This window comes from Eumetopias jubatus, unplaced genomic scaffold, assembly GCF_037043125.1.
Source record: "Eumetopias jubatus isolate StellerSeaLion01/CBP00866 unplaced genomic scaffold, mEumJub1_p1.0 scaffold_5, whole genome shotgun sequence".
NCBI lineage: Eukaryota > Metazoa > Chordata > Mammalia > Carnivora > Otariidae > Eumetopias > Eumetopias jubatus.
In genome coordinates this window covers 48,962,161-48,986,851 of record NW_028274811.1, presented here as the reverse complement: position 1 = coordinate 48,986,851, position 24,691 = coordinate 48,962,161, and the positions used below count along the sequence as shown (strand labels likewise).

Genomic DNA, 24,691 nt, shown 5'->3' with positions numbered 1-24,691 from the left:
CTATTGGGACCTCATCAAGATAAAAAGCTTTCACACAGCAATGGAAACAGTCAACAAGACTAAAAGGCAACCTATGGAATGAGGGAAGATATTTGCAAATGTCTTAACAGATAAAGGGCTGGTATCCAAAATCTATAAAGAACTTATCAAACTCAACACCCAAAAAACAAAAAATTCAGTCTTGAAATGGGCAGAAGACATGAACAGCCACTTCTCCAAAGAAGACATAGAAATGGCCAACAGACACAGGAAAAAAGGTTCAACATCACTCGGCATCAGAGAAATACAAATCAAAACCACAATGAGATACCACCTCACACTGTTCAGAATAGCTAAAATAAGTCAGGAAACAACAGATGTTGGCCAGGATGTGAAGAAAGGGGAGCACTCTTACACTGTTGGTGGGAATGTAAACTGATACAGCTACTCTGGAAAACAGTATGGAGGTTCCTCAAAAGTTAAAAATTGAGTTATCCTATGACCCAGCAATTGCACTACTAGGTATTTATTCAAAGGATACACACATAGCGATTCAAAGGGGCACATGCATCCCAATGTTTAGCAGCAATGTCCACAATAGCCAAACTATGGAAAGAGCCTAGATGTCCCTTGACAGATAAATGGATAAAAAAGATGTGGCGTATTTGTATAATGGAATATTACTCAGCCATCAAAAAGAATGAGATCTTGCCATGTGCAATGATGTGGATGGAACTAGAGGGTATTATGCCAAGTCAAATAAGTCAGTCAGAGAAAGATAAACACCATTTAATTTCACTTATATGTGGAATTTAAGAAACAAAACAGATGAACATAGGGGAAGGGAAGGAAAAATAAAATAAGATGAAAATAGAGAGGGAGGAAAACCATAAGAGACGCTGACCTCTAGGAAACAACTCTGAGGGTTGCTGGAGGGGAGGTGGGTGGGGGGAAGGGATAATTGGGTGATGGGTACTAGGGAGGGCACTTGATGTAATGAGCACTGGGCGTTCTATGCAACTGATTAATCACTTAATTCTACCCCTGAAACTAGTAATACAGTATATGTTAACTAAATTGAATTTAAATAAAGAATTAAAAAAAAAAAGGCACGTGGCTTCTTAATCCATACATTTCTCTTGGCCAACTCTACTTTGTGAGGTTTCAGTGGCTCCTTTTCCTAAGGCTCCTAAATAATACTTTGATAATAAAATGTTTCTTAAGAATAAATATATATGAATATGCAATTTAAATTAAGAGATCATAATACGTGGAAATTTCATCTCGAGTGTGTAAGGACATTTCTATCAATGGTACTTTCTGTGCCTCATCTTCAGAGGCAGAGTAACAGCAAAACACAGCACATTTATAGACAATTGCCAGGGGTCTACCACTGATAAAACGTGTCAATGATTTCTCAGTTGATTCTATGCTCTTTGAAGGGAGGAACTTTGTCCCGTTTATTCCGAATATCTCTTTATCCTTTTAGTACCTAATGTATCATTAGACAGCATAGGGACTAAACATTGACTGAGAAAACTTGTTATTATATCTCTTTAAATTCTTTCCAGGCCAACATTTTTGCCATGTGCTCTCTATGGTATACAGCTTTGAAGCTTCGATGTCTGCAATTGGCCTTATGCTGGAAAAAAATCCCCAGTTGTTTTTGAAGGAAAACTTTGACTAGGCCTGATATTCTCTGTAAGCCCAATTCTGTTTCATAAGGACGGTGTTTATCACAGTTAGCTTGTACTTATTTGCATGACTATTTGGTGAATGTGTATTTCATTCCACTGACTCCATAATAATAGGGACAATGCTGGCTTTTCTTTCCCTTGTATCCTTAAAACCTAGCATAGAAGTTGGCATGTGCTAGTTGCTCAATAAACATTTGTTGAATAAAAGATCTCCTGTTCAGGCATGTATCTATGTTAAAGCTTTTCCTGTTTATGACCATGTCAAATCTTCCTCCAGAGTAAAGCAACTAAATCTTCCCTTGACTAGAAGCAGTATAACCTCAAACTCACTGATGCTTAATACTTTAAGAGAAATAGAATATTAATTTATCCATTTATTCATTCAATCAGTACATATCTGAACTCTTCCTACCACGGGTCAAGCATCATTCTAGATGCCAGTCCCTGCCATCATAGTGCTTGCATTCTATGGGGAGAAGGGAAGGGAGAGGACACAATAAACAGTAACTAGTAAGTAGTTAGAAAAAACTGAAGAGGTAAAGGGAGAGGGGCAGAGAATGTTGGGAGGCAGGACATGAATGGGGTTTGCTATTTTACAGAGTAAACAGAAAAGTCCTTTCTGAAAGGGGAACCCTCCTACACTGTTGGTGGGAATGCAAGCTGGTGCAGCCACTCTGGAAAACAGTGTGGAGGTTCCTCAAAAAGTTGAAAATAGAGCTACCCTACGATCCAGCAACTGCACTACTATTTACCTCAACGATACAAATGTAGGGATCCGAAGGGGTACGTGTACCCCGATGTTTATAGAAGCAATGTCCACAATAGCCAAACTATGGAAAGAGCCTAGATGTCCATCAACAGATGAGTGGATAAAGAAGATGTGGTGTGTGTACACACACAAACACACACACACACACACACACACACACTGGAATATTATGCAGCCATCAAAAAAATAAAATCTTGCCATTTGCAACGATGTGGATGGAACTAGAGGGTATTATGCTAAGTGAAATAAGTTAATCAGAGAAAGACAAGTATCATATAATCTCACTTATATGAGGAATTTGAGAAACAAGACAGAGGATCATAGGGGAAGGGAGGGGAAAATGAAACAAGATGAAACTGGAGAGGAAGACAAACCATAAGAGACTCAATCTCAGGAAACAAACTGAGGGTTGCTGGAGTGGTGGGGGGTGGGAGGGTTGGGGTGACTGGGTGATGGACACTGGGGAGTGTAGGTACTAAGGTGAGCGCTGTGAATTGTGTAAGACTGATGAATCATAGACCTGTACCCCTGAAATAAATAATACATTATATATTAATAAAAAAATTTAAAAAGAAAAGAAAAGTCCTCTCTGATAAGGAGACATTTGAACAGGCCAAAGAGTATACTAGAGAAAGGAACGGTAAGTGAAGGCCCAGCCTAGAAGGATGGGCAATGTATCCATTCTCTACCAGTGTTTATTAACTGGGGGTGACATTACCCTTAATAAACATTTGGAAATATGAAGAGGGGTATTCTGAGTTTTCACAATGATGTGAGGTAGGGGTGAGGAGTAAGGAGAAGTTCAAACAACGAATTAAAAGAATTGCTCAGCTCAAAATACCCAGTGAAATTTTTGCTGGGGATATCAATTACAGCATTATTGGTTTTCTTTTCAAATTGCCTTCATTATATTATAAAATGTCGACCAACAAAAAATTGCATAAATTATGATACAAGCATGCAACAGAATTGTATCTGATATAAATTTAATTTATCCTAATTCAACTATGTAGTTTCAGCCCCACTATTTTCTCCATTATGCTGGTTCATCATCTTTCATATGTGATATAGACTAGCTCTCAGTTTAAGAATTCAGGTGATACTATATACTTACTGACTCCTCTGCCTCATACTGCCTAGAAAAATCTTAGATGGGAATTGACATACCTTGACCATTAAATCAATCAGGGAATCATTCTCCCATTCTAATGTGGGAACATTTCCCATTCTCTACTTTCTCTGACAATCATCTCATGTTTTAAGACCAGCTCAAAAGAGACCTCATCCATGAAGCTTTTCTCTCCTTTCCCAGTTGCTCACTTTTTAGTAGTACCATAGCACTAGCCTCCTGCTCTCCTTAAGCATGCCTACCAGACATATCACAAGGCTTTTCTCTACCTGCCTGCCTCCCCCCAAAAATCGTAAGTTCTTCCAGAGCAACAACTAGACCTTATCCATCCATCTTTGTAGCCCCAGCACCTAGTACAGTGCCTGGTGCTTACCAGGCGTTCGATAAATGATTGTTGAACGAATGGAGAAAGAGTAATTTCCAAGTTGAGCAAAAAGGAAAAAAAAAAAAAGTCGAAATTTAAAATGTACTTAGGTTTGTACCTAAGACCCTAAAAAACGCCTGCATGAGTTAGGCTGAAGCAAGAAATAGGACCAGACGGCTGGTAGACGGAGAAATCAGCATTTGAGGACTTTTTCAAAGTATTTGCTGAGAGGTGTCAATAGATGGTTTTCGACGCAATCCTGTTAAGAGCAAGAGTAAGGGACATGACTTCTTGTGATCTTTTCCAACGCTAAGACCCCAGAACTCCCTTAGTCGGTGAGGAGCCCCGGTACCCTAGATGAGGCTCTCACCTTCCCGTTGGTGGGAGGCTCCTGGATGTAGATGTTGCTCATGCTGGTCAGTGCTCAGGACTCTGCTTCTAATTGGGAATGAGAACGGAGGGCCAATCACTAAAGCTGTCCACCGATCAGTGCACCCTTCCTTCAATCGGGTGGTCGCAGAAAGCTCCAGTTTGTCAGTGTCGCCAAGACTGCAACAACAAGCACTCTCCCTCCACCAAACTAGTTCCTCACGGACGCCTCCATGTCGCTCCTGGACCAGAGCACCGCTAATCCTGAGAAGGGGGATTCCGATGACCTTCAGGGAAGGAGAAAATATTATTAAGAACCCACAGATTAACTTAATTTGTGTTACAATTTTTAAATGCAGTCTATAAATCCTGGTGTTGTTTACCTCAGTACACGTATGTGCAGGTCTCATTCACCCCCCCAAGCATGCAGCAATGGTTCGGACCATGTGTGTTCTGTATTACGACTCTCCGGGAAACTGAATCAACGCGACTTGGTTCCGCTATCGCCGGAGGCCTTCCTGTGCCTTCCTGTACTGTCACCGAGGTCCCGCGGCGCCGGGGGGAGAAAGAGGCCGCTCTCGCCGTTTGTTGTCCTCGCTGCAGGTGGGAGGCGGGCGTCCTCTCGAAAGCCTACGGCTCCTGTGACCCCTCTTACCAGCGCCATGGCAGTCCCAGGTGAAGACCGACGCCAGGGCCCGTAGGTCTAGACGAGGAAGGGAGCGGGTAGGGTAGGTTGGGGTGCGCTGGGCTCGGGAGTAGCGCCCATGGGGATTGAGGCGGGGGCGTTAAAATTAACAGGTTCGTTTGGTCTACATGAAAAAGTTTACACTCCAAAAATAATCTCTGAAGGGAAGAACGAACGACAGAAACTGTCTCCCCCACCCCAGTCGAGCTCCCGCGGCGCTGGATGGATTACCGGGAAAGTGTGTCGTGGGGGGAGGAGGGCCGGGAACTGGAGGCCTAGGGGGCGAGGAGCCGAGAAAAACGGACTTAACTTCGGTATGGCTTGAAAATAAAATTCAGGTGGCAACACTTGACAGACCCAAGTAGCCGGAGGCATTGTTTGTCGTGGAAGTTGCAGGGACGAAATTGACGTCTGGGCTTCTACTCTCTCTTCCTATTGTACGGAGTTCCTGTGTGGCAGTGGACCGGTTGCTTTCCCCCTCTGGGCCTCTCTTTGTGCATCTATAAAGGAAGATTTGCTCCTTTATGTCTGTGGTTTCTTCCAGCTCTCAGGTTCTGTGTCCAGTGGGTACCGACCTAAAAACAGTGAACCCTACGAAATAAGTGCTTCAGAGATTTCTGGTCCACAACTACCAGCTTGCTTGGAAGTTCTAGTCGGGGAGGGCATCTGCTTAAACCAGGTTTGCTGTGATGTCTTCTGAAGAACCCTGGTTGCAGGAGTTATTTTGAGAATTATATCCCTACCCCCCACCCCCAAACCTACAGCTTGGAGATTCACTATGCTCTTTAGTATATGAAAGACTAAGAAGTGCTGTGGTTCAGAAGCCCTAACTTTGTTTTAACCTACCCTTCCCAGTATTGTTTAACCATGTTTGTACCGTGGCAACCTTTTCCGAACTATATTTTACGGTTCACTGTTAGAAGGATATTGCGCTTTTCTAACCACTGCAGTTTTGGGAGGAGGCGGAATTAAGAGAGAGGAAAGATACACTCATTCATACACAGAACAATCTTTACTGAAAGTGCCTACCACGTGTTAGGCAATGTGCTAGGCAGTGGGAATACAAAGGTGAACAAGACAGTTGCTCTTCACACAGAACTTAGAATTTAGCAATAGAGAGGAAGGACCAGAAAGTCAGACATGTATGGCAGGGGAAATTTGAAGCCTTCAGGAGCACATAGTAAGGGCACCTCACAGAAGACTGGAGGGGCTAGGAAGATGGACTTCCTAGAGGATGTGGCATTTAGGATGAATCTTGAAGAATTCCAGGAGGGTTGGAGTGGTGACAGAGGAAGTTGCCCCCTGAGGGACTGGATATGTAAAGGAAGAGGAAATGTATGAGAAGAGGAAATAAAAGAAGTAAAAGATACTCCCTATAAATGGAACTCAGAATACAAATGGGAGAGAAGTGAGAAATTAACTAGGGAGTTAATAACAGTAGCTAATATTTACTAATGTATCAGATGTGTAAGTAGCATTTACTGTGTATCAGATGTGTCAGTGTGTCAAGCATTGTATTTTATCTCATTTAATCTCAGTCCGCACTGTAAGATAAGTATTAATACTTCAATTTTATATGAGGATACTGAGGGATAAACAAATCAAATCACTTGCTGATTAAGGGATAGTAAGTGACAGGTCAGTGGGGCTCTTCTAGGCCCCGTGCACTTACTCATCTTGCCATGTTATAGTATATTTTACAAGATAGTTTCCATCTCTTAAAGGACCTTGTAAGCCATGACAGTTTGGATATTTTCCCAAGGACTATAGGAAGCCATTTAAGAGTTTTAAGACATTCATATTTTGGAAAGATCATTCTGGCTGTACAGTAGATTGGAAGGAAGCTAGTTTGGAGACAAGGTCACCAATTAGTAAATTCTGGTAAGTTATGGTGATGCTTCAGGTATGGTATCAGGAAAGGAGAGAAGTACATGGATTGGAGATAGATTTTTGATGGTAGACTCACTAGGAATCAGTGATTGATCCAGTGTAGGTGGGTAAGACAGGAAGTGGGGTTTCACTGTTACTGGATTGGGTGGGGCCATTTACTAATATAGGCAATACCTGAGAAGGAGCAGGTTTTAGGGGGATGATGAGAATTTCAGTTTGGGGTTTGTGTTAAGGTATAGTCAGACATATGAATGGAAATATCTAGTAGGTAGTAAGAGAAAATTTGTAGCTTAGGAAAGAAGCCAGAGTCGAAGACCACAATTTGAGTCATCCACAGATGTAATAGGAGTTAAGACCATTGTAGTGGCTGCCTGTGCTCAGGTGGAGTGAGTAGGGTGTGAAGGAAGGGTCTGTGGCTGCAGCCTGGAGCTTATCAACCTGTAAGGAGCTAGCAGAGGAAGGCCGGTCTGCACAGTAGATTGCCTAGGCGTCCTGAACCTTCACATCAGCCCTGGTGATCCTTGTATTGCACCACTACATCTAGAGTTGAGTTGCTGTCACTGTTGGTTTTATTACTTGAGCAAGCGTTTTGAGCACCTACATGGTATAGACACTCTAGGGGACACAACATCACATCTTGTGTTCTCATGAAACTCAAGTCTAGTAATAAAAATGGGGTGCTTAAGAAAGAAGAAAAAAAAGTGATTTTTAAAAAGTCCTTATTGGAATTGCCTTAAACTTAGACAAGTGTTATAGATATGTTAGCCTTCTTCTGATTCAAAATAATACTCCAAAGTGTAATAATCTTAAATTGTGCCATTAAGCTAGATGGCAAGACATGGAAAGACTGTTTAAACCCAGCAAAAATTGAGATAATAGACATGACAGCACTGTAAGAGTACAATGCAAGTACCATTAGGAAATAGAGATACAGAAAATGTTGAGATAATTTCTTGTGTGATCGATCCAGGTAGTGGATTAAAGAAAAATAAGGCTCCATCAGAAACCATTTGAGATAATTATTGAGAAGGCCAAGTATTAAGTTATGCTCTTTTATTTTTAGGTATAATGCTCATATGGATTCAGTGTGGCATTTATCGGGTGGTCTTGCTAGTGATTATTATGAGATAAGACTATAAAGTGACGAGGATGCTTTCCACAAGTGAAAATCAGCCTCTTCTGTTTTATGGTCGCCTACTTCAGCTGTTTTTCCACAGCATTATGTGTAAGCATACACCATTACGTAGGCAACACAATGAAATGTGTACTTTCTTCGGGAAATCGTAGACTCTTAGTTGTTATTTTAAAAATGACATTTAAGGGGCGCCTGGGTGGCTCAGACAGTTAAGCATCTGCCTTTGGCACAGGTCATGACCCCAGGGTCCTGGGATGGAGCCCCACATTAGGTTCGCTGCTCAGCAGGGAGTCTGCTTTTCCCTCTCCCTCTGTTGCTCCCCCCGTTTGTGCTCGCTCTCTTCCTCTCTCTCTCTCAAAATAAATAAAATCTTTAAAAAAATAAAAAATAAAAATGAGATTTAAATACAGGTTTCAGTGAAGTTGACTTTGTTTTAGAAACTACTTTGCCCATTCACAGTTGTTGACATTAGTTCTGACAGTCATGTTGATGATTCACCGTTCCCCATGAAGAATCCACCTGACACCCAGTGGCAGTGTATGTTACTGATGTTGCTGGCACAAAAACTTTTTCTCTCATTCAGTAAAATCTATATAGCCAAGATAGGGAATTTTCTGTACCCAAATTAACATTACATCTGGCATATAAAAGTGAGTCAAATTTTTAAAACACATTACTTTAACATCTTAGTAATAAAAGAATTCTAAATCACAATGCATCCAATTGCTTTTCACTCCTAAACAGTACATATTTTCTTTTCTCTCTAGTCTATGCTGCACATTGCTGCTGAAATAATCTTCCTTAAATATATATCTGATCCTGTCATTCCTGGGGAAGGGGGGAGTGGGTGGTAAGGAGTTAGTTCTTGGCCCCTATTTGTGAATTTCATATTTCTCTATCACCCAGATCAGGGTTTTAAATATTTCCATCACCGTAGGAAGGTCCCTTACGCCTTTGTCATTTCCCCCTTTCCTTGCCTAAATAACCATTATTTTTATTTCAATTGTCCTTTTTTAAAAAATTATCCTTTTATAACTGTTATTCCAGTGCCTGTCATTTCTCAGATGGGCCAGTGACACTGCAGACTCTAGTTTCACAGCTAGTAACTGGGAGCTACATATGTTACTGATTCCCAAGTGAGGAAGTATTTTCTTAAGTCTCTAACCTCAAAGCAACAAGCATTTGTTGAAAACATATAGCAGGGCTGCACCATGCTAAGCAGTGAGTTGTATACAGAATTGAATGGCATGTTCTGGAAGCTAGAGAAACTAGCTTTTTCTACTCCTTTAAGTTCCTGGGAGGTAAAAGGCAGCCATTTACCTGAGCCCTTACCTGACACTCAAGTTATTTAACAGAGCTCTAGATCCAGAGTAAGCCCTTGCTAATATTTAACAAGTAAAGAGATAAAGACCTCTGCAATTTATTCCTAAAGCCATCAGCTAATAAAATTTTATTATAAATCTGTAATGTAGCTTCTCTGAAGAATTTACAAATGCAGTTACTGCCTTTGTTAAAGAATCTTGCACAGCAGCAACTCTTCTTTATGTTGGGTTGTTTGAGGGAGGTTTTTAGTTTGGTTTTTGAGAAGGGAATTCATTCACATGCTTCAGATTTTAAAAGCTACCAAAAGGTGTGTAGTGACATATCTCTCACCCTTTCTACCCCTGGAGGCACTTCTTTTTTCAGCTAACTAATTTATATTCTTAGAGATCTTTTTTGTATCTCTCCATCTATCTATAAATAAAATCTACATATAATTTGTATTTTATCTATATCAAATCTTCTTTCATACAAATGGCAACATACCACAAGCACTGTTCTATACCTTGCTTTTTTTCTTTATATCTTAGAGATCATCAGATATCATTAAGTAAAGACTAACCATACTTTATGTCTAAATTATTTCCACTCTTTTACTATTACAAATGATGCTGTAGTGAATAACTTTGTATATAAGTCAATGTAAGTCACTATGCATTTGTGCAAGCAAATTGAGAAGATTCATTCCCAAATGGGGAAGTGCTAGGTCAAAGTAGTATGTACATTTATAGTTCTGATAGGTTTTGTCAGTTTGCTTTCCATAGGGGTGATATTGATCTGCACTACTATTCACTGTATGGGAGTGTGTCTGCCCCATACTCTTTTCAACCCTTTCTTTGCTATTCTGATAAGGGAAAATGTAATCTCAGTGTAGATTTTAATGTACATTTCACTTATTATGAGTAAGGATGAGCATCTCCGTGTTTCAAACTTGTTTCTGTTTCTGTGAGCTTTCTGTTTAGCTCCTTTGCTGATTTTTTTTCCTGTTGGTTGTTGGTTTTTTTCGTAATGATTTTCTGGGTTTTATATGGTAGGCATAATTGCCCTTTATTGGTGCTATGAGTTGCAAATATTGGTTCCTACATTTTCATGTGTCTTTTGAGTTTGTTTTATCTGGTCTTTGCCATTTTTTTTAATGTAGGCAATTTTATAAGTTTTTATTCAATGGTTTTAGGATTGTAGGTCATGATTACAAAGGAACATTTGGAGGGAGGCAGGCTCTATTAATGTGAACAGTGTTAGCAAACTTTAAAGAGGAATGGAACGAAGAACAGCGTGAGAACCTCAGATGGGGAAATGGATAACTTCTAATTGAAGTAATAGGGGCCTCTCAATATGGCCTTGCTATTCAGTTTGACATGGATCTTGGGTACCAGAGTTCTTGTTCCAAACAACAGAAACTGCCTAGTTAATTGAAGAAGAAAATGAAAGATCTCAGGATGCTCACAGAATGTAAGCAAAGGCTAGATAACAGCCTTGGAAAACAGATGAGACCAAGGGCATCCATAGCCAAGATGGCACACAGCCCCAGACCTGGTTAGGAGTCTGCTCTCTGTGGCAGTGGCATCACTGCATCTTGACAGGAGAATGAATGAAATGTCCCCACTTCATTGTGTCACTTGTCTCAGATTTATTGTATCAGAGGCATCAGATTCAACGTCCTAGGTAGAAGCATTTATTTGGCCCAGCAGTCATGAAAATTAGGACAAATGAAGCTTGAAATTTTAAGTCAACCAAAAACTAGTGAGGACATAGTTAAATACGGAGTTATTTATTTAGTTCTCGTCTTATTGTCCTATCATGTAAAAGTTACAACTTTGTTAAAGAAGATGACCTACTTGGAAAAAGTTTGATATTTCATTCATTCTAAAAATATGAGATAGAGTTCGTCATAAGTAAGTTAATTTCTCATAAGTGCTGAGATGAGATCATTTCAGATTTGTCCATTACAACATTTTTAGTTTATTGTAGGAATGGTAATGTTGCATTCAGAACAGTTTTGTTCTGTCTCATTCAGCCTCTATGGTTTCTATGGAAACAGACTTAACACTGACCTGGATGCTCTGAGCTTTTTTTCCAACAGGCAATTATTTCATAATGAAAGAGCCTCAGATTTTATTATGAATCCAGTGTTATACCACAATTCTGCTACAGTGCAGCATATGCATTCCTACTCTATGCAATACAAACCACAGGGTTTATGAGAAAAAGTGAGATTGGGGCACAATAGTCAAAAACTTCATCAGTGATACATAAAAAATGATAGAAACCTAGTAGCAGTAGCACAGTTTTGCACATGTTAATTGGTTAAAAGGCACATAAATAATATAGTAAATAGGGTACTATACCTTGTGAAAGACCTGAAGTTTGCTGTGGAAGCAGACTTCGTAAGAATTGCAGTTTGTGAATTGTTCCAAAGTAATGGTGGCGGAAGAGGATGATGTGAAATCAGATCAGTTATAACACCTTATGTGGATGGGCACTGTTCACAGCACACACGCTGAACTGAGGTCCCTAGAAACATTTTGGGGTGTGTTCTTGCATGTGTTCTGTATATTCCTATGAGCCTCAGAGCAACTGGATAGCACTTTCTGCATTCACCTAGTGTTTTTCATGGACAAAAGTCACATTATGTTCAAATCATTCTCTCTTATGTCAACTGTATTGGAACAAATTTATGTTTTTAAAACAAGCATTATAGCACACCTGACTGTATTTTTTACTAGAATAACAGTAATGTGTATTTTAAAGTAAATTTGGGATTATGGAAAAATGACTAGTGTTTTGACTTCATAACAGTGAAGAGATAGTTTAAAAGTGATCTTTTTGTTTTAAAATTAACACTATTTTATATTTGTGTTCTATGTACTCTTTTAGTGAGTTTGGGTTATATCTCCATATGAAGAATTTAGGAGTTAGATGCCTTGCATTAAGGTAATAGAACAGTTCTTTCTTGAACTTCTGGTTGCTGGAAGCCCTTATTGGAGGTGAAAATTAGTTTCAACTATATGTATTATGCAGCCATAAAAAGGAATGTTCTTCTGATAATGTGCTACAGTTTGGGTGATCTTGAAAACATTATGCCAAGTAAAATAATTCAGACATGAAAGGATAAATATTGTATGATTCCACTTATATGAGATTCCTAGAACAGGTACATTTATAGAGGCAGAAAGTAGGATGGAGAGTACCATGGGCTCGAGGGAAGGGGGACTGGGCAGTTATCATTTAATGGGTATAGTTAGTGTTTGGGATGATGAAAGATTTTGGAAATAGTGGTGATGGTTGTACAACCTTGTGAATGTACTTCATGCCACTGAATTCCACACTTAAAAATTGTTAAGGTGATAAATTTTATGTATATTTTTATTACAAAATCAATTTTAATTTATTTCATCTGTTATTCTATTCCAGCATTGCTTGCATGTAGCATTAATGATACAGAGATACTATAAATATTTCTAAACATTGATCAGACTGAATATATGACTAGCAGTTTGTTTTCTCTTGTCAGAATCTGATTGCTGAATTCAGATGTTTCTTAGAATAGCTGGCAATTAAAGTGTTTTTCTGGATTTTTACCAATTACTTTTAAAAAGTCAGTTTGTTTTTCTTCTAAGGGAGAGCAGAAAAACATTTGTTATCTCTAATGTTCATATAATAACTAGCATATATAGTGAATATGTGTATGCATATACATATATAGCTAATTATTTGCATTTGAGGGATAAGCTAAAATACTCTGCAATTTCTTCCTCAGTGTTCTAGAATTCCTGGAATGTTTAAGCTCTTGACTATAACACTGCATTTCTGTTAAAGAAAAATATATTCTGAAATTCTTGAAATATTGTCAAAGAAAATAATTTGAATAAATTGTTTTTTCCAGTGATTTCTAGCATTCATAACAATTCAATGAATAGTGTTACTAATTTGGGTCAGGAATGATTTTTCTTTAAAGAAAGAAATTCTACAATAAGAGGTTTCTTAGCTTTTTCATGTGATGAAATTCTTATGTTTCTTCTTTTTATATGTCTCCTAAAATGTCATCCAATTTTATTTCAGGTTGCAACAAGGATAGTGTCCGAGCCGGCTGTAAAAAATGTGGCTATCGTAAGTACATTAAAAAATAATATTTCAAAGAGTGAATCATTGCCTCTTTGGCCAGTGTGATTTGGCATCCTGATTTTAGTGCTCTGATTTCAGCATAGTTCTGTAACCCCATTATTTAGCCCGGGTTTGCAGATGATTCAGAAATTTCCCTGTCAGCTCTAAATGGTTCCTTTCTTCCCTGCTGTAGACTTAGTGACAGGTGGCTATATATCTAGTGACTAGCAAAGATGTCAAGTACAAGTGGAGTAGATTTAGGAGACTGGAGAAAGTATATTCCAAAAAAAAAAAAAAAAAGGACACATATACTTAATCTTTTACTCCTTGTCTTTCTAGATACTGGATGAAGAGGGGAAAGCAATGAAAAGTATTTATGAAGGGTTTTCTTGTTGAATGAGTTTAGTCTTTTTAAGGATGAAATTGGTTCTAGAATTTCTGCTCACAGGCAAAAGTTGATGAAACAGTCATTAATTTCTATTATGATCAATGAAATGGAATAAAAAATAAACTTTACCATGTGCAATTATGTAGCTTAAATTTGTAATTATGTACCACAAACAAATATCATTTCTTTAGTTAAATGTAACAATTCCTGAAGCTTTGATAACAGCGAGAACAGTATCATTTGTTGTTTTATAAATTGGAGACCATGCACATGAGCCTGGATTATGGTTAATACTCCATATAAAATTAATTAATTAATTAATTTACATAGAAGTATAGTTACATTTGATGCACAATGTTACATGAGCTTTAGATGTACAACGTAATGATTTGTTAAGTTTATACTTCAGGCTGTGCTCACCACAAATGTTACCATCAGTCACCATATTAGTGCTATTACAATACCATTGACTGTATTCCCAATGCTGTACAGAAAAGTTATTTTTTATTTTTTTAAAGATTTTATTTATTTATTTGACAGAGAGAGACACAGCGAGAGCAGGAACACAAGGAGGGGGAATGGGAGAGGGAGAAGCAGGCTTCCCGCCAAGCAGGGAGCCCAATGTGGGGCTCAATCCCAGGACCCTGGGATCACGACCTGAGCCGAAGGCAGACACTTAACTGGCTGAGCCACCCAGGCACCTCCAGAAAAGTTATTTTTAAAAAGATAAATGTGATGTAAAAAAAAAAAGATATCCATGCAAGAACATGTGATAAGAGAGCACTCTTATCATAAGGCTTCATTAAAAGGGCTCATAATGAAAGCATGCTGAGAGTACCAAGTCACATTCCTCCAAGCAAAGGCTGAAATGTGGCACAGGGGAATCTTGCTCAGTTAGCAGAAGTGAGCAATAAGCATACATAGCCTTCACTTAAATTAAAACTCCTGAAGAATATACTTTCATGCAAGAAATGGCTGCAGTGAAATCTTTTCTGTTTTAAACTTGTTTGTATTTATTTCTGCTTTGTTTCCTTTCTTTGAATCTTTGCTAATTTCCATGTTTTGTTTCTTGATTTAGGACTTAAGAACCTACTCACTCATGCTCTCTCTATATATATGCTGTTTTATTTACTTCAAAATCTAGAACGGATTTTCCAATCTGTCTATAAATACCAGTTTATCTACTTGGACTTCTTTTTAATTTTTAACTTAAGACTTGTAAGAAAATAGGGGTGCCTGGGTAGCTCAGTCGGTTAAGCATCTGCCTTCCACTTGGGTCATAATCCCAGGGTCCTGGGATCAAGCCCAGCATCAGGCTTGTTGCTCAGCAGAGGAGTCTGCTTCCCCTCTCCCTCTGCCTGCCGCTCCCTCTGCTTATTCTCTCTCCCTCTCTATCTCTGTCAAATAAATAAATAAAAATCTTTAAAAAAAAAAAGACTTGTAGGAAAATAATAAAAATAAGTTTTTGGAAATAGAGTATTTGTTGATCTAGTCTCCTTACTGCTATTTTATTTTAAACAATGATGGAAGTATCTGTAGTAATAAGAATTTTTTTTAGAGAAGCCAAGTAAGCAGATAGGTTTGGCAGTCTTTCTAAGTTTAGTTCCTTCTGCTTTATTATTTTAATCTATTATTTTAGTGGTTAAGTTATTAAATAACTTCTCATTCAGTAATACTTCCCTTCTGGGTTAAACTTACATCTTATACCTTTTAAAGATGAAGGTCTTTTGAATTTACATGTCTTTCTGATAGAGACTACATTTTAAAAATTACCTGTTATTTGTAGGGCAGAATCTTTGTATTGATAGTAGTAGATGTAAGAGAAAAGTCCACAAAACTCTTTGAAATGTTTTTAATGCCTAAAAATGTGCATATTCATCATTCAGTTACAAAAGAATATTGTCTCTCTAGTGTTGTGAAGCTAATGGTTTAGGTTGTACTATTTTAAAATTTTTAATACTTGATTGAAAAAGATTTTATTGTCAGTATGTTTCAATAGTGTTTATATTATTTTTTAAAAGTTTCAAGTTAAGGATGAATGTGTTACTAAATAACATGGATGTCACTTTTTCATGGCAGTTTCCTCAACAAAATAAGAACTGTTATTTCTATGATAAGTTTTGAATTTTTTGGAGTTGGCAACTTCTGAATATTTAAAAGCTACAAGGACACTAAGCCTTTTTCCATGGAATAAATGTCTCAAATAATTATGATAGTTCTCAGAAAACATACCTTTAAAAAGTTCAGTATAGTATACTCAGTAGTTGAGCATTTGATCATAGCAGCAGGAAATAAAAACATACCTAAGTACCTTTAATGTTTTATTTAACTTAAAATGCTAATCTTTTGATAGACATTCATGACCTTTTCTTTGCCTGTGGGTCTGCTCATTATTGTTTCTCATAGACTTTTAAGTGCAAATATCTGAAATGCATTTCCTACTTTTTATAGTTTGTTTTTTCAAAGATAAGCAAGCAGTGAGAATAATAAATCTGAGTGCAAAATTGTTTTATCATTTGTTCTCACTAGTGGTAATACTGCCCCCCTGGAAATCTGTGGACTTTTTTTTTTTTAAAGTTGTCCATATGGGGTTGAGTGCAACAGTAGGACATTTAGTATGTAGGCTGTAGTGATTATAAACGTCCTGTGATGTATAGGGCAATATTGGACAGTGAAGAATTGCCTGCCTCAAAATGACAGTGGCACCCCCTTTGAGAAATGGGTACTTTTTCTCATTGTTTTAGATTTTTTTTTCTCTATCTTGTACAGTCGTGTTCCAGTACCTAATTTGAAAACTGCTTTTAAAAATAATTCATTTAAATCAGGTGTTTCTAAAAGTACAACTTTGTTTTATAGAAACAACCACTCTTTTTTGCCCCACGTTCATATTTTTGGACTTACATGATTTTATATAAGCAAACTTACATATAACAATAACAAATAGGTCATGAAGCAAACTATGCAGATTCAGGCCTGTATGGGGAGAGATAAGAGTGGAGAGCCTATATAGTCTCCCATTTCAAGAAATTTGCATGAGAAAAGGAAGGAACTGTCTTTAGTAGTCCTTATGGACTACTATAATAAAATATCATAAGCCCAGTAGCTTATAAATAGAAATTATTGCTCATCAGAGGCTGTAAGTCCAAGCTTAGGGTGCCAGCAAGTTTTCCAGGTCATAGATTTTTTATTTTATACTCACATGGTGGAAAGGACTAGAGATCTCTCTGGAGTCTTTTTTATAAGGCATTAATCCCATTCATGAAGGTACCACCCTCAGAACCTAATCACCTCCCAAAGGTCCCATCAACTAATACTATCTTCTTTGGGGGTTAGAATTTCAGCATATGAATTTTGGGGGGACACAAAGATTCAGGTCATAACAGGAACATATTGAATACAATTAACCCTTGAACAACATAGGTTTGAACTGCACAGGTTTAGTTTTAAGTCTTTTCTTTTTTTAATACAGTACAGCAGTAGAACAGGAACCACCACATGTCTCCCCCTCCTCACCTGCACTCAGCCAAGGTAAATCCTAGAGTAATACCCATTTCTTGCTCCTCTTCTGGCAATGTGGAAAACCTTCTTCCACGTGGAGTCCAGGGAAGGTAGATAACCAGGGAAGTCAAAGTACCTTTACCCTTCTCTCTAGGTCACTTGTTCCACCTGATCCCCTTTATGTGGTTCTAATGCAGTTTCTGTTCATGGAAAATGCTGTCAAGGGATAAGCTGCCAGTTCCCCTGCAATATTAGCTACCCCCTTCAGAAAATGTTCAGCACCTTGGACAGCGCCCCGCCCTCCTGAGGCCCAGGCTTCTGTCTGGTGCTGTCCTGCCCTTGGTGTCCTCCTGCACTCCTTGGTTGGGGGTTTGGGGGGAGGTGGGTTATTATGTGGTCCTTGGTTACTTCAGCAAGAATCCTTCCCCAAGAGCCTGTTTCTTGCACCTCCCAGTTCAAGACCTCAGTGAACTGAGTTTCCCACAGGTAGTAGGATGGAGAGTGCCAGAAGCAGGCAAGAGCCCTGGTGTTACAGCCTTCTCTGGAACTTTGCTCCACTTTTGCTTTGTTTTTCATCATGTGGTGACTTTTATCTTACTTTTCTATCACATAAAACACAGTAGTTCAGTTTTAAGGGAGCCAGAAGTTATATGTGGATTTTTGACTGCCTGGAGTTTAGTGTTCCTAACCCCTGTGTTCAAGGGTCAGCTGTAATTCCTGGAAGGGACTTTGGGATAAACAGAGGGTTTTATATTTAACATATAATGTGCTTATATAGACTGAGGGGTTATAGGAGATGTTTCAGGTACTGGAGACAGGAGAAGATTAAGCAGTTTCATCTAAAAGTTATAACAAGGGTATCTCTTAACTTTGGAGGAAGCTAGATGAGAATAAGTACAGATATTTTCAGGTGTGGAGACAGAAGGTAGAAGGAGATGCTGTCTGGTAAACTTAGGAGGCAGAGCTGGCTGTTTGGGAAGGGGGCATTGAGTGAGACGGGAAATTGGTTGAACAATAATTTAAATCAGGCATAAGTTTGGAAAAGTCACCAAGGAAAATAGGACAGACAAAAAAAAAATGAAATGTTTTGTGTTTGTGCTAGCATTCATGAATGTGATTGTGCTCAAGCATTGCTTGGCTGCTCAGGGATAGGCACAATCCAAAGGTTAGCTTTGAGCCAGTGTATTTGTTTTACAGTGAGGTATGATAAAAGAATAAGAATATGAATGAGTCAGAGAGGCTTATAAAAGAGTATTCAGAGAGTCAGGAATGAGAAATTTGATAGACTAGGAGAAAATGAAGGGATTGAATGAGTTAAGGTCTTAATAAGATTCCAAAACAGATTGATGGGTGTAAGGGAGTGAGAAAGGTAGAAGGATAAAAGCTTAGAGTCAGAGTATGATATTAGAGTTTAAAATTTCTGAGATGGAACACTTCAGGTGATGACAAGGAGCATGGTGTTGCCATGGCATCTAGAATATCAAGGAACTGAGAAAAGCCATGCAACACCCTAGACTGTCCCATCGAGGTTTGTGGAAGGGCTTAAGGTGCAGAACTCGAGTGTGAGCCTCATTCCAAAGACTTCAATGGCTAGGCTATTATACAGTAGCAGGACTGCATGGGAGAGTAGAGGACTGCTATACTGGGAAACAGTATTAAGAAGCCTGGAGGAGGGGCTCCTGGGTGGCTCAGTTGGTTAAGCATCTGCCTTCAGCTCAGGTCATGATCCTAGAGTCCTGGGATCGAGCCCTGCATAGGGCTTCCTGCTCAGCGGAGAGCCTGCTTCTCTCCCTGCCCCTCACCCCACTTGTGCTTGCTCTCTCTCTTTCTCTCTCTCAAGTAAATAAATAAAATCTTTAAAAAAAAAGAAAAGCCTGGAGGATACTAATAATACAGAGGTAAGCTATAGAAAAGTTCCCAGGGAAGAGCCAAATATCCTTTGAAAGAAGTGGTAGAGGGAGCAAACTGCAAACAGCATAATTTGTCCATTAAAGATTGCATGTTTCAGAAGCTGTCATAAAAAGATTGGGAGAGAAAAGGGTAATTATCTGTTAGGCCAGGGGACCAGAAACAATATGAAGATAAAATTTCAGGGAAGATAAATGGATACAGAAGGCTACATTTTTGGGTAGGAATCACAATGATAGGGATGTGAAGCTTGGTGGAATTAACTGTGTTTAATAATTGAAAAGTTTGTAATGTAGCCTTTATGCTCTCAGAACTGAGGACCTTAGGTAAAGCCAAAACCTGGTTTACTTAGCCCTTGTTCACATGGTCTGTATACTCCATAGCCAAGAAGTAAATACATGAGCACCCTAATTATAAAACAGGAGTTATTTTCATTCATTGACAGATTTTTATCAGCACAGTATAAATGAAGCTGTTACTTGGCACTTCGAGTTGCCTATCTAGCCACTCCTTGAATGCAGACAAGGGAGAATATACCTTTCCTTTTATTGGTACAATAAATGGTCATAACCTGACACCATGTATTAAATACCTACTTGGTGCTAGAGTCTGTACTAAGTACTTTAAAGATACAATTAATTGTGTTTCATTCTTAAAACAATCCTATGAAGTAGGTTTCATGGTCTCCATTTTTACGAACATTCAAAAAAAAAAAAAAAAAAGAAAATGGCCCCAGAGTGATTGCCTAGGTGCAAACCTCAGCTGGCACTTCCTAGCTGTGTGACATCAGGGAAGTTGCTTAACCACTCTGCTTCAGTTTCCTGTCTATAAAATGAGGTAATTAGAGCCCCTAATTCCACAGAGTTGTAAAGATTAAATTAGTTAATGCAAGTGTTGAGATCAGTGGTTTGTCATAGGAATTCCTCAATAATTATTATTGACTATTGTTACTGTTACAAATCAGAAAATAGGCTCAGGAGGACTACTTTATTATTAAGTGGGAAAACTGGAATTTGTAATCTGGTAATCTGTAAGACTTGACACTATGCCATGGTCTTTCCCCCACCATTTATAAGAATAACATAAAATTTGCCATTTTAAGCATTTTTAAGTGTACAATTCAAGGGCATTAATTACATCCACAGTGTTGTACAACTGTCTCCACTATCTATTCTGACGCTTTTCATCACCCTAAACAGAAATGCTATAACCTCTATCTCTCCAGCCCTCCCTTCCCCCAGGCTCCAGCCTCTAATACACTTTTTGTTCTATAAATTTGGCTGTTCTGGATATATCATGTAAGTGTAATCATACAGTATTTGTACTTTGTGTCTGGCTTATTTCCCTTAGTATAACATTTCAGAGTTCATCCATGTTGTAGCTTTTCTTGTGTGTGTGTGTGTGTGTGTGTGTGTGTGTGTGTGTGTGTGTGTGTGTGTGTGTGGCTGATATACCACACTGTATTATTCATTCATTTGTTGGTAGGCACTTGGGTTGTTTCCACTTTTTGGTTATTGTGACTAATGGAGCAGTGAAAATCGATGCACAAGTATCTGCTTGAATCCCTCTTTTCAGTTCTTTTGTGTGTATGCCTGGGAGTGGAATGCTGGGTCATCTGCGTTCAGCTTTTTGAGGAGATGCTAAACTGTTTTCCACTAGAAATTTTACATTCCCACTAGAAATGTACAAGAATTCCAATTTCTCTACATTCTTGCCAACATTTATTCTTCTTTTCCTTTTTTTTTCTTTTTACAAGTGTAGCCATCCTCACAGATAGGAAGTGATATCTCGTGTGGTTTTGATTTGAATTTCCCTAATGACTAATGATGTTCAGCATCTTTTTATAGTCTTATTGGCCATTTGTATATCTTCTTTGGATTAATGTCTATTCAAGTCTTCTGCCCATTTTTTAATTGAGTTGGTTTTTTTGTTCTTGAGTTATACCACTTATATATATACTGGATGTTAAATCCTATCAGATATATGATTTGCAAATATTTTCTCCCATTCTGTAGGTTAGCTTTTCACTTTCATAATAATTTCTTTGCAAAAAGGTTTTAAATTTTGATGAAGTCCAGTTCGTCAATTTTTTCTTTTGCTGGTGCTGTTGGTATTTTCTTTTTAGATTTATTTATTTATTATTTGAGAGAGAGAGAGAATGAGCAGGAGGGGCAGGGGAGAGGGAGAGAGAATCTCAAGCAGACTCTGAGCTAGGTGAAGAGCCCAACATGGGGCTTGATCCCACAACCCTGAGATCACCACTTGAGCTGAAACCAAGAATCAGATGCTTAACCGACTGCACCACCTAGGCGCCCCTGGTGCTATTGGTTTTTTATATCTAAGAATCCTTTGCCAAATTCAGGGTCATGAAGACTTACCCTTTGCTGTCTCCTAAGAGTTTTATGGTCTTAACTCTTATATTGTAAAGTCTTTGATCCAGTTTGAGTCAATGTTTGCATGATATGAATAAGATTTTCAACCTCATTATTTTGCATGTGGAAATCAAGTTGTTTCTGCACCATCTGTTGAAGAGACTGTTCTTTCCCCAGTGAGTAGACTTGATGCTCTTGTCAAAAATCAGTTGGCCATATATAATGGGTTTATTTCTGGGTTCTTAATTCTGTTCTATTGGCCTATATGTCTATTTTTGTGACAGTACCATCCTGTTTGGATTACTATAACTTTGTGGAAATTTTTGAAATCAGAAAGTGTGAGTCTTCCACTTTTATTCTCTCTCAAGATTATTTTGGCTAGTCAGGGCACCTTGGATTTGGGAATTGGCTTTACCATTTCTGAAAAAGCCCTGTCATTTTTTAATAATCAGCTACTAAAAGGTTGTAATTTGAAATGTCTCTGTGTATCTGTGGCCAGAATTTGTTTCTGGTCACCTAAGAATTTTCTGCTCATTGTCTGCTCAGAGTCTATATAGAAAAGAAGTCATAAGAACTGTAATTTGGAATACAATTATTTCCTAAGTTTCTTCACTTATTCCTCCAGTAGAAAAAAATAGGAAACTCTATTTGTAGCTTCATGAGTAACTTATCTTAGGATTAGTTTAGGGTCAGTTTTATTGAAGTAAAGCTAAAATGCATGTGAGATGGAGCTTGCTGCCTGTGTGGTTGTTATTTCAGTATTTTATTTATTTTAAATATTCATTGTAATATGAAGTGTTTGGGTGCAAAGCTAGGTTAAGTAAAGGGAAAAGTGTATCATCAGGAGTTCTGATCAAAATGGCAAACTGAACCAAGATAGAAAGTCCTCCCTTGTGCTTTGAATACAGAAATGCTGAGAAAAACAGAGTAACAACAAGAAAAATAACCCAGCTCAAATGAGTGAAAGGGAAATCCCCAGTGCTGGAAATGAAAAAGTGCTCAAAGCCAGAACAGGGAATGATAGCTGAAAACAGTGAGGTCCACAAGCCTACTGGGTAGACTTTTATGGACTAGGGAGTGAAGCCTTAGACCAGTGTGGGATGGCAGCTTGGCTGGAGTGGGGACTCTTACATAAAGCCCTATTGTTCAAAAGGCTGTGAAACAGGGATTAGAAAAATCCCATTCACTATCTAGAGAAAGTGGCAAGAAACTGTACTGTATGAGTTCCTACAAGATAATAATTAGAAGAAAAGGAATAATCAAGAATTGTTTACCCAAGCTTATGCCATGTGTAAGTATGAGGAGTGAATTTACACTGCCTCCAGTGAGGCAGGAACTATTTTTCCAGGTTAAGAAATTAACATTGAAAATGGATCTGGTATTGGGGCACCTGGCCTGCTCAGGGGTAAAGTGTGCAACTCTTGATCTCAGGGTCATGAGTTCAAGCCCCACGTTGGGTATAAGAGCTTACTTTAAAAAAAAAAAAAGATTGGTCTGCGTGTGATTTCACTCATGTGGAATTTAAGAAGCAAAATAAATGAACATGGGAAACAAAAAGAGAGCAACAAACCAAGAAACAGACTCTTAACGATAGAGAACAAACTGAAGGTTGATGAGGGAAGTGGGTGGGGGATGGGTTTAATAGGTGATAGGGATTAAGACGGGCACTTGTGATGAGTACCTGGTGTTATATGTAAGTGATGAATCACTAACTTCTAAACCTGAAACTAATATTACAATGTATGTTAACTAACTGGAATTTAAATAAAAATGTGGAAAAAATTGGTCTGGTATCAAATTAGATAAAGAAACTTAAGTGCAGCTATTTGTCATTATTAATAAAACAACAGAGAAAACGAAAGATTGCGTAAAAATTTTCAAAATAAAGGGACTGAGGAGCAAAGAGGAGATAGGTTAAATATTGTTGATATTCAGTGGTTTTTCTTACAAAAATGGCAACTTCATATGATTAAACTAATAACAACCAAAAGAGCATAGTAGAGGAATTTCAATATCAGACTTTTGAAGCAAGAGCAGTATTAAGAATAGAGATTCAAGAACAATGAAAAACGTAAAATGATAATGATCTTGATTGTGCTTACTAATATAAACTCCAATTATTTATAGTAAAAACTATATTACAAGGAGAAATTGGCAAAACTTTGATGATAGATGTACTTAGAAATTACACTATCAGAAGTTATTAGACAAAAATACGGTGGAGAAGATTTTAACAACAAAATAGACATAGCACTCTATCCAACAGTGTGATATGTATTCTATTACATACCCAATCATTTCATAAATTTACTAATGATAGTCCACAAAAGAAATCTCAGCAAATAGCAAATAACTGATCTCATACAGAGGTATCTCATACAGAGCTACTTTCTGGTAGCAGTGTAATAAATTTATAAATCAACAAAAGCATAATTTGAAAATTCCATATGTTTGGAAACTGAAAAGAATACTTCTAAATGATTCATTTGGAAAGAAATCACAGCAGAGGAAACTTGTTTCCAGCAGTATGGCAGACTGGATCCTCTTGCAAACAATTAAGGAACTTGTATAAAATGTACAGTACATATTTTAGTTACAGTAATGTTCTAGGAAGAAATAAGGAATTAGAGGACAACAAACAAAGGAAAGCAGAAATTCAAAGAGGTAAGACTTGGGGTGCCTGGGTGGCTCACTTGGTTAAGCGTCTGCCTTTGGCTCGGGTCATGGTCCCAGGGTCCTGGGATCAAGCCCCATGTCAGGCTCCCTGCTCAGAGGAGAGCCTGGTTCTCCCTCTCCCTCTGCTGCTCCCCCTGCTTGTGTGCTCTCTCTCTCTCTCTCTCTCTCTCGGTCTGTCAAATAAATAAAAATCTTAAAAAAAAAAAAAAAAGAGGTAAGACTTGAAGATATTTCCTGAACCCAGTGTTCATGAACTTGTGTTTTCGTGGGTTGGCAGAGTACAGGAGATAAAATCAAGGCCCAGGGTCCTGCCTAAGATTGGGACTCTAATAAGAGGTGTTCTTGTATAAATGTAGAACATACAAAGGATTTCACACTCAAAGTAAGAGAGAACTAGAAATAAGCCCT

General features: G+C 38.2%; 2 protein-coding genes across 4 annotated transcripts in view; one reads left to right on the top strand and one right to left on the bottom strand.

Moving 5' to 3' along the window:
• The window catches only part of CWC27 (CWC27 spliceosome associated cyclophilin), a 208,757-nt gene extending 204,205 nt beyond the window's left edge, over positions 1 to 4,552 (bottom strand). For all 3 annotated transcript variants that reach the window (XM_088023327.1, XM_028123881.2, XM_088023328.1), the window contains exon 1: positions 4,309 to 4,552. In XM_088023327.1, the coding sequence (XP_087879453.1) occupies positions 4,309 to 4,350 (42 nt within the window). In that variant the 5' untranslated portion in view covers positions 4,351 to 4,552. The remainder of the gene's footprint in view (positions 1 to 4,308) is intronic.
• Positions 4,553 to 4,807: 255 nt separating this feature from the next.
• SREK1IP1 (SREK1 interacting protein 1) overlaps positions 4,808 to 24,691 on the top strand; it is a 42,575-nt gene continuing 22,691 nt past the window's right edge. The window contains exons 1-2 of the mRNA XM_028123882.2: positions 4,808 to 4,982; positions 13,400 to 13,447. Of these exons, the coding sequence (XP_027979683.1) occupies positions 4,970 to 4,982; positions 13,400 to 13,447 (61 nt within the window). The 5' untranslated portion in view covers positions 4,808 to 4,969. The remainder of the gene's footprint in view (positions 4,983 to 13,399; positions 13,448 to 24,691) is intronic.